The sequence below is a fragment of the Pituophis catenifer genome, unplaced genomic scaffold (genome assembly GCF_029215685.1).
Source record: "Pituophis catenifer annectens isolate HBS135680 unplaced genomic scaffold, rPitCat1.0.hap2 SCAF_15, whole genome shotgun sequence".
NCBI lineage: Eukaryota > Metazoa > Chordata > Lepidosauria > Squamata > Colubridae > Pituophis > Pituophis catenifer.
In genome coordinates, this window is record NW_027256895.1 from 3,435,119 (window position 1) to 3,452,829 (window position 17,711).

General features: G+C 44.8%; 1 protein-coding gene across 1 annotated transcript; it reads right to left on the minus strand.

The window, feature by feature from the left end:
• Positions 1-175: 175 nt before the first annotated feature.
• NOP9 (NOP9 nucleolar protein) lies at positions 176-17,497 on the minus strand. Its single transcript, XM_070954286.1, has 11 exons — positions 17,350-17,497; positions 14,790-15,023; positions 12,647-13,054; positions 11,046-11,171; positions 10,010-10,151; positions 6,871-7,060; positions 5,175-5,315; positions 4,975-5,082; positions 4,043-4,276; positions 1,991-2,096; positions 176-333 (listed from the first exon to the last, which is right to left on the minus strand). The coding sequence occupies exons 2-11, from the start codon at positions 14,998-15,000 to the stop codon at positions 176-178; spliced, it is 1,824 nt and encodes a 607-aa protein (XP_070810387.1). The 5' UTR covers positions 15,001-15,023; positions 17,350-17,497.
• Between the last annotated feature and the right edge of the window lie 214 nt (positions 17,498-17,711).

Below are 17,711 nucleotides of genomic sequence, written 5' to 3' on the forward strand. Positions count from 1 at the left end.
TCCCTGAGGGTGAAGGAGACTTTTTTCAAAGGCTCTTCTGGGCAGATTCGGGCAGGGCGTGAAACACAAAGCCCGCTTAAGGAGCTAGTCCTCTTGATCCCATCGGTCGACAAAAAAAAAAAAAAAATTAAAAAAAATTAAATAAAATCCCGTCTTTGGCCAACCAAACCCCAGTTCAATCCTCCAGGATCTCAGCGAAAAGATCCCTCCGTTTCTTCTCCGCCTGCTGGTGGCTGTCCCAGTCCCGACGGCGTTTGAGGAAATGGGTCAAGGCGAAGTTACGGACGAGGTGGTGGCCGAAGGGGTCGTGTCGCAGCTGGGGCTCGTGCTCCGCTGGGAAGAGAGGGAGAAGAGAAGGGGGGGGGGAAGCTAAATTTGAGGAATGACTGCAGGGCACAAATAAAGTCTCTGTGAAATCGAGAGGCTGCGTTCACACACGTCTTTTGTCCCGCTCGCAGCCACTGGAAGTGGGTGACTCCGAATTATGGCCTGCCAGATTAAGAGTTGAGAAGCTTTGTATGTTTTTTTTAACTCGGTGTTTCTCAACCTTCGGCCCTTTTAAGAAGTCTGGCCGGGGCCCTTTAAACTATGCTGGCCGGGGAATTCTGGGAGTTGAAGTCCAAACATCTTACAGGCAGTGCTGTGGAGTCGGAGTCAGAGTCGGAGTCGAGGAGTCAGAGTCGGAGGAAATTTTGGGTACCTGGAGTCGGAGTCGGAGTCGGCAAACAATGCACCGACTCTGACTCCTACTAAATTTAGATTGGAATTTTAAAAAAAGCAAGTTTAAATGTCCCAATTCACAGAAAGTTATAATTAATGACTTCTCTACTATAAGAATAAAGGTCGGAGTCGGGGAGTTGGAGTCGGAGTCTGAGTCGGAAGTACAAAAAACTGAGGAGTCGGAGTCGGAACATTTATCTCCCGACTCCACAGCCCTGCTTACAGGGCCCGAAGTTGAGAAACATGGGGTCAACCCTGAAGCTGATTTGACCGAAGCCATTTTTAAATGGTTGCCACACTGCAGCTGAAGGACAGGGAGGGGGGATTTGAGATGGAGGGGGGGTTTCTGTAGCCAAAACAATGTCTTTTCTCTTAAGAACCAAGGACATTTCTCACACCGAGGAAGGCGGAGTGATGCCATCCGGTTGCCGGACCACGCCGTGATGGGACCACGTGACCGATTGTTTTGAGAAAGTGAACAAACTTTTCATTAGGTGAAAACCGCAGGAACCTTCAGAGTCGGTTTTCGCCAGATATGTGCCCATATGATAATTCCTAATAAAAGTAATCTTTGCGGAATCTACATGCCTCGGGAGTCTTGCCTGCTATGGATTTATTTCCTGGAACCCTGACACGTGGCTTTAATTGAATGGACCCCTTTTCCAATATGCTTAATAACGCAAGTTTAGTAAAAAAAATACAGCCAGGGATATAGGAACCCTGTTTCCCCAAGGGTAGGGAAGAGGAAGAGGAAGGAAGTGGGAGGGGGAGAGGAAAGGAAGGTGAGGGAAGGGAAGGGAAGGGAAGGAAAGAAGGAGAGGAGAGGAGAGAATGAAAGGGTGGGGAAGGAAGGAGGGAGGGAGGGGAAGGAAGGAGGGAAGATGGAAGGAAGATAGAGGGAGGGAGGGAAGGAAGGGAGGAAGGAAGGGAAAAGGAGGGAGGAAGGAAGGGAAAAGGAGGGAAGGGAAAAGGAGGGAAGAGGGAGGGAGGGAGGAAGGAGAAAAATAGATAGGAAGGAGAAGAAAAATAGAAAGGAGAAGAAGGAAGGAAGGAACGAAAGAAGGAAGAAAAAATAGATAAGGGGAAGGGAAGGAGAAGAAAAATAGAAGGGAGAAGAAGGAAGGAAGGAAGGAAAAAGGACGGAGGGAGGAGGGAAGGAGGGAAGGAGAGAAGGAAGGGAAAAGGAGAGAGGGAGGGAGGAAGGGAAAGAGAAGGAGGCAGGGAGGAAGGAAGGAGGGAAGGGAAGGGAAGGGAAGGGAAGGGTTCTTACCCAGTTCCTGAGCCAGCTCCCGTCTGGCTGGCAGGCTGGCTCTGCTCCAGATGGCATCCAGAACCCGGCTCCCGTGCTTGGAGCAGGCGAGAGGCAGGAAGTGGCCCTGACAATCCAAAGCAGAAAAAAAAAGGGGGGGGAAGAGATGGAAGGGTTGTTAAATCCAGGACCTGCTGTAAATAACGGCCGCGACGACGCCCTGCATTGTGCCGACTGCAGAAACGAAACGGGGACTTTTGCATACAGAGGTTGACGCGTTATTGGCCAAGGACCCAAACGATTTCGAGAGGCGTTAAGAAAGATTTTTGCAATGCCGCCAGGTGTGCCGATCTGAAAAAAAAATAACACCTCGTAGGTCGTAGCTTTTTTCACGACGACGCAAAAGGGGTTGAAAAAAATGGCAAATTGCCAAGGACGCCTCAATTTACGACCGTTCGTTTCGCTTGACGTTAAGCGACTCGCCAAAAAAAAAAAAAAAAAAAAGTCCTCGGACTTACAAACCATCACCGTCGAATGATCCAAATTCGGACGCTTGACAACTGGTTCCTACTTATGACGGTCGTAGCATCCCCATTTGACGAACAAAGTCCATGGGGAAACCCAGATTCACTTAACAACCAGGCTCCTAACTGAACAACCGCACAGCGATTCGTTTAACCACTGTGGTAAGGAAGGTTGTAAAATGGGGCAAAGTTCCCTTAACAACCGTCTCGCTTAGCAACTGAAATTTGGGGCTCAGTTGTGGTCGTATGTCCGAGGACCGCCTGTGTTGTATACTGTATACTTTGTATACTGTGTTGTATACTGCAGCTTTGCGAAACTGTGTCAAAGTCCGTAATTCGCTTAACAAATATGTGGTTCACTTAACAAATGCAGTGGTTTGTTTAACCTTTGCTTGCTGTAAAATTGGAGGTGGCTCACTTTCCTTGCTTAGCAACAGAAATTCTTGCCCTAATTCTGGTCGTAAATTGAGGACTACCTGTAGACCTCTTGGATGAAAAATCGGAGCGAGTAAATGAATTTTTTACCTCTCTGTAGAATCTAAATTAAAGATAATAGAAAATAGAAACGACTGGAATAAATGGAGTCGGAATGAAAGTCGCTTGGATGTAGAAATAAGTAACTGGTGTAAAAAGAAAGATATTGAAATGCTTCGATTAGATATAATTAATAATAACCAAATGTCATTCTGGGTATGATTGGCAAGAAAGTACGATAAATAAGGTATCAAATTTTTCAGGAAAGTACGATAAATAAGTTATCAAATTTTTCAAGAAAGTACGATAAAAAAGTTATCAAATTTTTCTTGGTAGATAGAAAGAGTGAAGTTACTACTTTCTACTGAGCCCCAAAAAGCAGAAACAGAATCAATGGATTATTACCAATAATCATAAACCCCACTGCTAATACTATGGGGACACACTTGCCTTGAGGACTAGAAACCCTGTAAAACAAATGCCTCCAGAAGCTTAATCCGGCACTCGAATGACCCATGATGTGATGGTGACCAAGAATCTATTTCTGTGTTTCTCAACATTTGGCAATTTTAAGACACGGAGAATTCCATTCCCAGAATTCCCTTGCTGGCAGGGGAATTCTGGGAGTTGAAGTCCACATGTCTTAAAAGTCGTCAAGATGGAGAAATATTGGGTCTGTATGGTTTAGGGCCCCGTTTTGGGCCTAGTAGGCCTCCCTGCACTTACCTGGGAGCCAAATTGGGGCACGTGGGGATCCTGGAAGGGGCGGGGCCAGCCAGCAACTTACCTACCGGTTCGCTGGAACTGGCCCGAACCGGCTGAATCCCATCACTGCATCTGTCCCATCTCCCCCCCAGTTTGATACCCCTGAACATAAAAACAGATACAGCCTTCATTGTTATCATTACAGCCGCCATTTTGACTTTTTTTGTCTGCATGTGACACGACACCCCTGCACGGTTGATCCCACGCAACAAAACGCACGCGATTGGCCCTTATTAAACGAGTTTAACCGGCAGCCTCCAAAACCCAGCGCGGAATCTCCTCCCTCCCCCCGCCGCCCCCGGGGACTTACCTTGAGCTGGCGCAACACTTTCCGCCTGGACTTTTTGGAGACGGAGGGGCTGACCAAGAGGGCATCGAAGACGTGGCTCCCGGAGGGATCGCAAGCCAACGTTACCAGGTCCGCCGGCGGCATGGCGGCCAAACTGCCCAGCACGAGGGAAGGGTCTGCGAAGTGCAGGAGATGCTGGAGCATCAGGGAGCCGTGGTAGGAGACGGCGCTCAGGGCCGGGGGCGTCGCACCTTCCTGGAGTAAAAGAGAATCCGACAAGTGTGGTGGAATGAAGTCTGGATTCCCAGGAGGGAGGGGCCGCATTCCAGAGGACCGAGAGACAGCCAAGTTTGGTTGGGAGGAAAAGAGTTAAGACGGCTCCTCCTTAGCAGCTCACAGAGCAGCTCTTTTAACGACACAAGCACAGGAATAGAAAGTCCTCGACTTACAACCATTTGTTTAGTGACCGGAGTTACGCCGACACTGGAAAAAGTGAATTACGACAGAAAAATTCGATCAATCTGGGGAGCTAATCAGCATGAAGGCCGAGTAAAGGACACGCAACGCAACAATACATAGACCTTGACTTACAACAGCTGTTGCGATGGTTCAATGACACTGGGAAAAGTGACTTATGACCGTTTATCACACTTACAACCGTTGCAGCCTCCCCACGGTCACAGGCTCGCTTGGCCACTGACTCCTATTTATGATGGCTGCGGCGTCCTAGCGTCATACGATCCCCTTTTTACGACCTTCTGACAAGCGAAGTGAATGTGGGAGCCGGATTCGCTTAACGACCTAACGGCAGCGATTCGCTTAACCATTGTGGCAAGGAAGGTCGTAAAACGGGGCAAAGCTCGCTTCACAACTCTCTCTCTCACTCGCCAAGAGAAATTTGGGGCTGAATGGTGGTCGTAAGGGCGAGGACCACCTCTAGCTGTCACACCTACCTGCTCCTTCTCTTCCTCCTCCCCAAAGTAGACCTCGTACGCCAGGACGGAGGCGAGGAGGGGGGCGCAGGCCAGCTGACGGGTGGGGGGCTCCCAACAGTGGAAGGCCTGTGGGGGGAAAAAAACCCCACCCAGCTCAACAATTTGGCAGAGAAGACGGAGCCGAAAACTAACCAGAAAACCACGCAGGATTTGCTTACCTCCAAGAGGAGCTGCAACACCTCCGGCTGGTGGGCGCCGCGTTTCCGGCAGGCGCCTAGGAGCGCCGTGACGATGCCGAGATGCTCCAGGGCCAGGATTTCTTCCAAGCCGGGGCCCAGCTCCTGAAATAGATGCCCCAGCTGGGGGACGGGGTTATACATGAGGAGACCCTCGTAAATCAAGAGAAGGGCCCCTTCCCCCTCTTCTAGGCCGGCAGGGATCTGATTGATCGATCTGCAACAGTTCCTATCAGATCGCTAGCCGTTGAGGGAGCATTACTGTAGAATTTATTTATTTTTATCTTGACTTTTATTATTTTTATAAGGAACTCAAAAGTGGTTGAATAGACCATTATCTCATATTCCTCGCTCCTCCTATTTCCTCCACAATAACAACTCTTTGAGGTTGGGTTGGGCTGAGACAGACAGGCCCAAAGTCACCCAGCTGGATTTCCTGCTTAGGTGGGACTAGAACTCACAGTCTCCTAGTGATTGGCCCAGTCACCTACCTGGCTTTCGTGACTAGGATGGGACTAGAACTCACCATCTCCTGGTGACTGGCCCAAAGTTACCCAGCCAGCTTTCACGCCTAAGCCAAACTAGAACTCACCATCTCCTGGTGATTGGCCCAAAGTCACCCAGCTAGCTTTCATGACTAGGATGAGACTAGAACTCACAATCTCCTAGTGATTGGCCCAGTCACCCAGCCAGCTTTTATACCTAAGAACTAGAACTCACCATCTCCTGGTGATTGGCCCAAAGTCACCCAGCTAGCTTTCACGCCTAAGCCAAACTAGAACTCACCATCTCCTGGTGATTGGCCCAAAGTCACCCAGCTAGCTTTCATGACTAGGATGGGACTAGAACTCACAATCTCCTAGTGATTGGCCCAGTCACCCAGCCAGCTTTTATACCTAAGAACTAGAATTCACCATCTCCTGGTGATTGGCCCAAAGTCACCCAGCTAGCTTTCACGCCTAAGCCAAACTAGAGCTCACCATCTCCTGGTGATTGGCCCAAAGTCACCCAGCTAGCTTTCATGACTAGGATGAGACTAGAACTCACAATCTCCTAGTGATTGGCCCAGTCACCCAGCCAGCTTTTATACCTAAGAACTAGAACTCACCATCTCCTGGTGATTGGCCCAAAGTCACCCAGCTAGCTTTCACGCCTAAGCCAAACTAGAACTCACCATCTCCTGGTGATTGGCCCAAAGTCACCCAGCTAGCTTTCATGACTAGGATGGGACTAGAACTCACAATCTCCTAGTGATTGGCCCGGTCACCCAGCCAGCTTTTATACCTAAGAACTAGAACTCACCATCTCCTGGTGATTGGCCCAAAGTCACCCAGCTAGCTTTCACGCCTAAGCCAAACTAGAACTCACCATCTCCTGGTGATTGGCCCAAAGTCACCCAGCTAGCTTTCATGACTAGGATGGGACTAGAACTCACAATCTCCTAGTGATTGGCCCGGTCACCCAGCCAGCTTTTATACCTAAGTCAGAACTAGAACTCACCATCTCCTGGTTTTTTGCCTGCTGCCTGAACAGCCCCATCTGCCGTGAAGGAACCAAAATCTGGCCCTGCCCTTTCAAAACCTTACCCGGGTCTGTCCCTTCTTAGCTTTTCGAGATCAACCAAAATGGACGACACCTCGATCTAAGCTAGTTGAGAGGCCATTGCAACACCCCTTACCAGTTTACGTGAGGCGGCCTGGATGAGCCGTTGCAAAGTGAAGTTGGCCACTTTGTGAGCCGCCAGGACGCGCAGCTGCCCCTTGACGTGAGCCTTGTAGAACGAGCGCAACGCCTTCACATCCGACACCTCCAAGACTTTGTCCAGAACTCGGCTGCAGGTCACGTCCTTCAGAAACACCAGGAGGTTGCTGAGCAGGGAGGAACAAGCAAGACAAGGAGGAGGAAGGAATGCACCTCCTTGGTACTATTTTCTATAGTAAGGAAAATGCGTATTTGATGATTCATGGGATAACTGCAGCTAGAATTGCATTTGCGCAAAATTGGAAAATCGAAGAAATCCCTAAAGATGAAAAGGCGATGAAGAAAATATTGTTCTGCCCCAGCTACGGACCCCAAAGAACGCAGCACACACAAAGTCCGTACAAACCTTAGTTTACTAATTAAGGACTACTAATGAGCTTTCTTAGTAGTTGTTCGAACGCAAGTACAGTTTAAATCAGTCTTTTTTTTAACAATAATTTAACTTCATGAACAGCCGACAAGAATCCAAAGAATAACAACTCAATTCTGAGGTACAGTATTTCAGATAAGCGTAATCTTACTGTGGTTGGCAGAACGCCCAGAAGCAATTTGCAGGAAAACTGACAAGAGCCGAATCAAATGTTTCTGGAATCAAGACGCGAAGGAATAGGAACAAGGTTGTTTCCTGCAAATTGCCTCAGTCGTCGTCCTTCCTTAAATAGGCTGGGGGAGTGGCCAATTAGCCCCAAGCCTTACTCTCGAGGAGACCTCCTCCTGAGGAGCCTTTTAACAGCTCTGCGCGCTCGTGCATCGAGAAGAGGCTCCTCCTCTTCATCCTCTTCACTTATGGGAGCTTCTGAAGGCCCTGGCTGAATCCCCGCCTCTGGCACCACATCTTCTCCAGCCTCCTCACTGTCCAACTCGAGGGCCAGCTGCACAGGCTTGCTGGCGCAGCACCACACCAGCCTCCTCGCTGTCGGAATCAGCTACTAGTTGCACAGGCCGCTGACGGGCCACAACGAATATTAAGATTGTGCAGAAATGAGTAGATTAATGCTCGCAATTAAAAGAAAGGAAGAATCTGGTTATGATAATATATGGGGGTTATTTTATCATTGGTCAGAAAATGAATATGAATAAAAAGGATAAAATTAAATCATTTAGGAAGAGAAACGTTATATTTAGCAGTTCTGTTAAGTTGTAATGTCAAAACAAGAATAGATGTATATAAAGAATTCGATGGTAAGCTATTAACTATGATGACACAAAAAAAATTGTACTCGGATAACACACTGATTAATGAACGATGAAATGTTTGTTTTAAAGGGGAAAAAATTAAAAACTTTTACAAAAAAAAAAATCTCCAAAGCCCAACCCAGGAAAAAAAGCTAAAACCATAAGAATTTTCCTCAGCCTTTGGTGTTATATAAATGGTATGGTTTAATAGATAGAATTTGAGATAATTTGGGAGATTGCATTAAATAGCATTATTTGAACTAAGAACTATGTTTAAATGTTAAATTGCTATATTTTTAAGATTAAAGATAAGATTTAAATTTGATAAAATACTAATGGAATAAGGATTTAATGAGTATCATGAAATATAAATACGTTTGAACCAGTGGTGAAATGTAAAATTTATAAAATCAGCTGAAGAGGTTGTAAAAAAAATGCTTTTAAAGCCTCTGACGATCCCAGCTGACTTGCCTGATTGGCAGAGGCTTTTTTTCCTTTTAAAAATATTTTTTCTAGAACCTCTTTGGCCGAAGAGGTTGTAGAAAAAAAATGCTTTTAAAAGCCTCTGATGATCCCAGCTGAGCCACGCAATCATCAGAGGCTTTTTTTTTTTTTACTTTGAAAAGCATTTTTTCGGCCAAAGAGGTTGTAGAAAAAATGCTTTTAAAAATAAATAAAAAAAAAACTGATGATTGCGCGGCTCAGCTGGGCCATGGGGGTGGGGGGGGTGGGCAGAAATTTTTGCTACCGGTTCTCCGAACCACCCGTCTCCATCGCTACCGGATCGGGTGATCCGGTCCGAACCGGGAGCATTTCACCCCTGGTTTGAACTGTACTGAAATGTATTATGAGTTATTAATTGAAAATAGAATAGATAAAGTTTTGTTAAAAATGACCAAAAATTGAACAAATTGTTGACCGGATCAAAGCTCTGTTCTGTATGTTTGAAGAAAAAAAAAAAAAAAGAGTTTTCCTCAGCTTAAACTGACCGCAACTGGCAGCAGAATTTCCATTGGCTAAACAAGGCAGGATTTTACGAACTTTCCACCATGGTGGTTAAGCAAATCACTGCCATCGTTAAAGCGAATCGTGTGGCCGTTAAGCAAATCCGGCTTCCCTCACTGACTCTGCTCGTCAGAAGCCAGCTGGGAAGGTCTCAAATGGCGATCACGTGACCTTGGGATCCTGCAATCATCATAAATGCGTGCCCAGTATCTAAATTTAGATCATGCTACTGTGCGTTATGCTGGAATGGTCACAAGTGCGAGGACTGATTTTTTTCAGGACCCTCATGGCTTCGAACGATTGCTAATTGAATGGTCTTAAGCCGAAGGTTGTGTCGAGAATGTGGGTCTCTCTTTATACAATATTTCTTAGACGGGTAGTCCTCGAGTTATGACCGCAACTGAGCCCCAAATGTATGTCGCTAAGTGAAACATTTGTTAGGGGAGTTTTGCCCCGTTTTACAACCTTTCTTGCCAACTGTTGTTAAGCGAATCACTGCAGCTGTTTAGTAACACGGTTGTTAAGTGAATCTGACTTCCCCATTGGCTTGTCAGTAGATTACAAAAGGGGATTATATAACCCCTGGACACTGCAACCATCATAAATATGAGTCAATTTTGATCATGTGACCACAAGGATGCTACAACGGATGTTAAGTGTGAACAACAGTCGTAAGTCACTTTTTTCAGTGCCGTCGTAACTTTGAATGAACTCCTATAAGTCAAGGACCACCTGTGCTTCACTACTTTAAGACAGATGGACTTCAACTCCCAGAATTCCCCAGCCATCCTTGCAAACTTTGCAAACTTTTTGCAGTGACGCCTTCCACCAATCCCCACCCACCCCCAAACCATCCAACCAATCCAACTGCCTACCTTTGCTCAGCAGCCGGGTTACAGCTGCTCAGGTAGCCAATCAGGGCCTGGCAGAGCTCAGCACACTCTTCAGGCAGCTTTCGGTGTAGGATCTCCAGCGCCACCTGCAGGCAGAGGCTGAAACATTTGTTGGTGATGAAATCTAGAGGGAAAACAAGGTTTAGTTTAATAAGGATCTTGGTTAAAGTAAGGATCTTGGTTAAAGTCAGACCAGAAAGGAAGGATTTATAAATGATCATCGTGATCGTGATCATCTTTTAACGACTCCATAATCCCTTGCAAGGTGGAGTCTGGGCAACTGAATGGAGCTAGCAGAGTGTTTTTTAATGGCCGGATGCCTTTCCTGTCACCAATGCGGAGTTTTGTTCAGCAGATATATTTCTTAAGAGAAATATCTATCTCTGCCTAGGATCGAACTCACAGCCTCCTGGATTGTGAGGCAAGAGCTCCACCTCTATGTACGACCTTCCCTAAATGTATGTCAAGCTCACACTTTCCCATTCAGAGGTCGCCCTCACTTAATGACCATTCGCTTAATGACTTTTTGAAGTTACGACCGACCCCATCAAAAGGACTTAAGACCTCAAATTTATGACTGCCCCCCCCCCGTGGTTATGGATCACAATAACCGACCTCATAAAAGGTACTTACAACCCATCCTCAAAGTTACGACTGTCCCCCCCTCCCCATGGTCATGTGATCGCATTTCAGACAGTGCAACAGGCTCATATTTACGAGTTGCAAAGTCCCTGAGTCACGTGACCCCAATTTGCACCATTTTTTGTTAGCGTGCAGCAAAAAGGATCCATTCTTACAAGGGATTTGCTTAGCGACCTTTTGATTCACTTAATGACTGCCATAAAAATGGCCGTAAAATCAAGTCAGCTCATATGGAGACCCGCTTAACAACTTCCAACTACTTATCACGGAAATTCCACGCTCGCTTGCTGTCATTAAACGAGGACTACCTGTATTCGCTGGAAAGCTGTGCAAGACTGCTGTTTCCCCACCTGCCCAGCAGATGGCAGCATCTCACCTGAAATTTGTTCCTGAAAGCAGCCTTTGAATTCCCGTAAGAGGGAGAGAAAACTGGCAGGGACCTCAAACACCGCTGGTCCTTCACTCCCCACCTTCGAACTCTTGGCCCCGGGACGAAGAGCCCCTAAGATGGTGGAAAGGGGGCAGAAAAGGGGAAGGGGTAAATTAAACGCCCTGATTTTCCTGCAAGGAAAAGATTAATGCATTGCCGCTTGGCGTAAACACCTGGCAAAATATGGGATTAACCAGCATGTCCAAACAACCTTGGCAATTTTAAGACTTGTGGACTTCAAATCTGCATCATGGCTGACTGGGGAATTCTGGGAGTTGAAGTCCACAGGTTGAGGATATCATACGATGATGAGTCGAGGACTTCATATACGGGAGTTATTTGTAAATATAAGAAAGGTGGGGTACAAATAAATAAAATAAAAATAAAGTAAAATAACAGAAAAAATAAAAAATAAAAAATAAAAAAATAATAAAATAATAAAAAATAATAAAATGAATAAAATAAACATAATAAATAAATATTAATTATTTATTTATTTATTTATTTATTTATTTATTTATTTATTTAAAATTTTTATACCGCCCTTCTCCCTGAGGACTCAGGGCGGTGAACAGCCAAGTAAAAGCATAAAGTATAAACTACAAACATTAAATAAATAAATTTAAATAAATATATAAATAACATAATAAAATAAAATAATATTGGGACCTCCACTAATGTCATTGTACATGTTGGCGGTTGTTCTTGCTATTCTTATATAAATGAATAAAATAAAAATAATAAAAATATATCAACTAAAAAATAAAAAAATAAAAAAGTAAAATAAAATGAAGTAAATAAAATAAAAAATCAAAATCAAAAAATAAATCAAAATAATAAAAGAAGTAAAATAGAATGAAATAGAATAACAAAATAAAAAATAATAAAACAAAGAAAATATAAAATAAAGAAATAAAACAAAAAATAAATAACATTAAAAAATAAGTAAAATAAAATGAAGTAAAAAAATAAAAAATAAAGTAACAAAATAATACATAAAATAAATAAAATAATGAAATAAATAATAATTTAAAATAAAATAAAAAATTAAATTAAAATAAAATAAAATAAAATAAATTAAAATAAATTAAAATAAATTAATAAAATTAAAAAATAAAATAAAATAAAATAAATTAAAATAAAAAATAAAATAAAAATAAAATAAAATAAAATAAATAAAATAAAATAAAAATAAAAATAAAAATAAAATAAAATAAAATAAAAAATAAAATAATAAAATAAAATAAAATAAAATAAAATAAAATAAAATAAAATAAAATAAAATAAAATAAAATAAAATAAAATAATAAAACAACAAGGTGGGGTACAGTGGGCTGAGCAGAAGGAGCTGACCAGGATTCATCCAGGCCTTTTTTGGGGGGTGTGGGGGGGGTGAAGGGAATTAACCCAGGTCTCATCATTCTCACATTCTTCCCACATTGGATCTCAACATGCAGGAAACTCTGAGATGCCAGAAAGTGGGCAAGAGCTTCCACCCCCTACTATCCATCACAGGATGGGGGACGCATTCAGTGGCCACATCTCACCTGAGCCCGGGAGCCCCCGTCCTCCGTCCGACCCGACACGGGCTCCTCCCAGGACCTGCAGCAGGGTCCGCACCACAAAGCTGGCGTGCGCGTCCAATGCGAAAGTCGATAACTCCTCCCGAAGACTCTTCCCCAGATCCAGGACGAGCTCTTCCAGCGCCTGGGCCTCCTCGCCTCCTTCCGAGATCAGCACTGGGGCCCTCCACAGGGCCCCTTCCAAGATGTGGGCCCCGCAAGGGTGGCAGGCGGCCGGACGCAGGGAGGGGAGCAGGGCCCGGAGCAGAGGCTCCAAGCTGGCCCCGGAGGCAGACGGCAGCAGGGCCTGGAGGAACAGAGACCCCGAGGCATCCAGGGCCAGCGGCAACGCCACCCCCGTGGCCTCCGTCAGGACGTTGCTCACAAACAGACCTACGGGGCCAAAATAACGACCATTACTGGGAGTCCTCGAGTTACGACCACAATGTGGGGGGAGCAGTACTTCCCCTTGCTAAGCAAGGCAATTGTGAGTCGGGTGCCCTTTTGCAAAGCTTTTTTTGTCAGGGCTGCTAAGCGAATCACCGCCGTCGTTAAGTGAATCACATGGTCGTTGAGCGAATCCACCCTCCCCCCGTCGATTTTACTGATCAAAAAGCCAGTCGGGAAGGTCGCAAATGGCGATCACGGGACACTGTCAAGGCAGGGCAGTCCTCAACTTACAACAGTTCATTTAGTGACCGTTCAAAGTTACAACGGCGCTGAAAAATGGACTTACCGCCATTTTTCACACTTACGACAACGGCAGCATCCCCATGACCGTGTGATCAAAATTCAGAGGCTTCGCAACTGACTCGTATTTATGATGGTCGCAGTGTCCTAGGACAGTGACGGCTAACCTTTTTGCCATCGCGTGCCAAAAGCGGGGGAGTGTGAGGGGGTGCGCGCACATGTCCACACCCATAATTCTATGTGCCCCACCCCCCTGCGCATGGTGCGCGACCCCCCTCCCGCTCCCCCCCATTTTTGGCACACGATGGCCCCAGTAGGCCCATTTTGTGCCCTCTCCAGGCTCCAGAGGCTTCCTAGGAGCCTGGGGAGGGCAAAAACAGCCTTTCCCACCCCCCTGGAGTCCCTCAGAAGGCCGGAAACGGCCATTGGCCAACTTCCGGTGGGACTGGAAGGCCCGAAAATCAGTTGGCCACAGTGCACACATGCGCGCCGGAGCTTAGCTCGCGTGCCCACCGATATGGCTCCGTATGCCACCTGTGGCATGCATGCCATAGGTTCACCATCAGTCCTAGGTCACATGATCCCCTTTTGCGACCTTCTGACAAGCAAAGTCAGCGGGGGAAACCCGATTCACTTAACAACCGGGTTACTATCTTATCAACTGTAGAGATTCACCTAAAAATAGCGTCGAGCGAGGCCGTAAAATGGGACCAAGCTCACTGAACAAATGTCTCCCTTAACAATAAAAATCTGGACCTCAATTGGGGTTGTAAATCAAGGACTACCTGTCCATTGCCAAACTCCCTAATTCGGAGCACGTGATGGCGGGAACGCCACACAACAGTCGTTAAGTGTGAGGAACAGCTGTAAATCATCTTTTCAGCACTTCGAATGGTCGCTAAACGAACTGTACCATCCGGTTCAGCTGAAGACGGGTGGACTTCAACTCCCAGAATTCCTTGCAACACCTCCCATCTTCCCAAATTTCTGAATTCCCAATGGATCAGGCTATGGCCTGGTACTCCTCAATTTACGACCGATCGCTTACCAACCGTTTGAAGTTACTTCCCTGGGAAGATTTATAACCCAGATGTTGAAGGACCAATGGCTGTCCCCCGTGGTCACGTGACAATTACTGCCATTTGCATATAAACAGTCACGCGACCACATTTTACGGCCATTTCGCCCCAAAAAATGGCATATACATCCAGCTTACGGCAAACCAGCTCATAGTGAAACACGGATTCACTTAACAACCGCTCCCAAAAAAAAAAGGTCATAAAACTGAGTCGGTCCCATGGACGACCCAAGTTACAAACATCACGAGTCGCGACGCTGATGGGCAGCGTCCATTACGGTCGTAACTCGAGGATTTCTCCTACAAGCTTTCCAAGTGCTTTGTGTCTCCCTAAATCCCCCCTCCAGGAACAATTCTTACTTTTCTCCTCATCGGAGGCAAAGCCAGATTTGAAGGTTTCGTGCGCCTGGCGGAAATAGTCCGCTACCGCAGGCTCCAATTTGACAGCGCCGCCTCCTTTGATCTCCTCGGGGTCTCCTTTCCCGGGCTTAGAAGCAGGCGAGCCACGTCGTTTCTTCTGCTGGTCTTTGCTGCTTTTCGCGGTTTTCTGGCGGTGGGCGGGGGGTCCCATCCTTCCGGATAGCTCCAGCGAGCCTTCGAAGGGGAAACCGAGGAAATTAACGGCAAGGAAAAATGACAACTTTGGACAGCGAGACGGGCAGCATATAAATTCAATACACAAATAAATAAATAATAAACCATGTATATTTAATAAAAATAAAAGATAAACGTAATAAATGAATAAAACAAAACATACATTTCATACATAAAAACAAAACATACATTTAATAAAAAAATAAAACGTAAATAAAAATAAAGCCAATTTAATCAACGAAAAATAAACCGCATACATTGAATAAAGCATCCATTTAATCAATAAAAAAGAAAACATAAACATTTAATTAAGAAATATAAAATTAAAACCAAGAGAAAGAGACAAGAGCAATGCGGAGGGATGATAAATAAGGAGCAGGTAAATATGCTCGCTATAACAAGCCCAGGAAAATATCCAGGTTAAAAAACTCTTGGCAGTTTCAGCCTCCTTGAGCCCACCTCACAGGGGTGTTGTGAGGAGGAGATGGACCAAAGAAAGAGCAGGCAAAACCCTGAGGGGGCCTTTGGACGCCTCAACACATCCCACTTGAAACAACCTTTTGGCCACCAATATTTCGGAAACATCCCATGATCACAGGGGGCTACATATAATATTGCTTTCTATGATAAATGTAAAATTATATAATATGCTATACTTATATTCACACACACACGTATGTATGTATGTATGTATGTAGCCAGTTTGAACAAGACTAGTGGTTGAGTGTTTGCCGCCTAAATTAATAACGCTGTAAAATATGAAATGAACAATAGAAATAAAATATTAACATACATATATATATAATATACATATTATATGTATACACACGTGTATACACGTATATACAGTATGCATGTGTATATATGTGTGTATATGTGCATGTGTGTATATTTGTATGTGTGCATGTGTGCATGTGTTTATATAGTATGTGTGTATATGTGCGTGTGTGCATATGTGTGGGTGTGTATACCTATGTGTATGTGTGTGAATATGTGTGTATGTGTATATATATTGTGTGTATATATATATATATATATATATATATATATATATACATTGTGTGTATATGTTGTGTGTATATAGTGTGTATATAAATGTGTGCATGTGTGCATGTGTGTGCATGTATGTGTATATATGTGTATGTGTATATGTGTGTATGTGTACCTGTGTGTATATAGTGTGTGTGTGTATATGTGTGTGCATATATGTGTGGGTGTGTATATATGTATGTGTATGTGTGTATACGTGTGTGTGCATGTATTATATGTATGTGTATATATATTGTGTGTATATATATTGTGTGTATGTGCATGTATGTGTGTATATACATGTGTATGTGTGTATATGTGTACATGTGTGTAGTTTGTATGTGTGTGTGTATGTGCATGTGTGGGTGTGTATGTATGTGCATGTGTGCATATGTGTGGGTGTGTATATGTATGTGTATGTGTGTGTATATGTGTGTGTGCATGTATGTGTGTGTATGTGTATGTGTGTGTATATAAGTGTGTGTGTGTGTGTATATATATGTACCTGTGTGTATATAGTGTGTGCGTGTGTATGTGTTTGTGTGCATATATATGTGTGGGTGTGTATATATGTATGTGTATGTATATGTGTGTGTGTGCATGTGTGTATATATGTGTGTGTGTATATATATTGTGTGTATATATATTGTGTATGTGCATGTGTGTATATGTGTGTACATGTGTACATGTGTATAGTGTGTATGTGTGTGTGCGTGTATATGTGCGTGTGTGCATATATGTGTGGGTGTGTATATATGTGTGTGTATATATGTGTATATATATTGTATGTATGTATGTGTGTGTATATATATATATATATATATTGTGTATATATACATATATTGTATGTGTATGTGTGTGTGTGTGCGTATCCCTGTGTGTACATCTGTGTATACAGGTGTGTGCATAACTGTGTGCATGTGTGTATATATACACCTATACACGTGTGTCTATAAATGTGTGTATTCCATTGATAATGCCCAATTTCACGAGAACAGAGTCCAATGAATTGGAGGGGGGGAAAAAAAATCACTTGAGGCTGAATTTGCCCTCCCAGAGGTCCACAAGGCCATAAAATACCCCCCCAAGCCCCCCCCCAGAGCTTTCCTCATCCACCACCAGCGGGAAACGAGAGAGAGAGAAAGAGAGAGGGATCGCCTGGCCGCTTCACCGGTTGCATTTCTGCCTGCAGCCAACCTATCCGGTCACCGGGAAGCCTGGAAGATTCCAATAAAAGCTGCGGGGGGGGGGCAAAAAAATCAGATTTTTTTTTAATTTTTTTTTTGGTAAGACTTACAGGAAACGGCCCGGCCCAAAGTTTGCACTGGCTGCTGCTGCTGTGATCTACTGGATTGCAACAGGATCCCGCATCTTCCACCCCGCTGCAACCTTTTCTTTTTTTTTTTCTTTTTTGCAAATCCACGCAGAGCACGCGGACACCCGGGCTTTTTCTGCGCGTGCGCGGGACTCCTCTCTCTCTCTCTCTCTCTCTCTTTCTCAGAGGCCACGCCCTCCCCGGAACCACGCTGCCTCCCGACCTGCCCCCCCTCCTTGCGCGCGAGGAAGCGATCAGCGCAGGCCGCTCCTCCCCAGAAGGCATTGCGCCCGTGACGTCGTCCTGCCGTTCGTTCATTGGCTCGTTCGGTCATTGCGTCACCC

Coding starts and splice junctions, on each gene's coding strand:
- NOP9 (XM_070954286.1), bottom strand. CDS start 15,000: ATGGGACCCCCCGCCCACCGCCAGAAAACCGCGAAAAGCAGCAAAGAC. Junction 7,061..10,009: donor AACCCGGCTGCTGAGCAAAG/GTAGGCAGTTGG, acceptor CTCCCTGCTCAG/CAACCTCCTGGTGTTTCTGA. Junction 4,277..4,974: donor AGGAGGAAGAGAAGGAGCAG/GTAGGTGTGACA, acceptor CTTTTACTCCAG/GAAGGTGCGACGCCCCCGGC.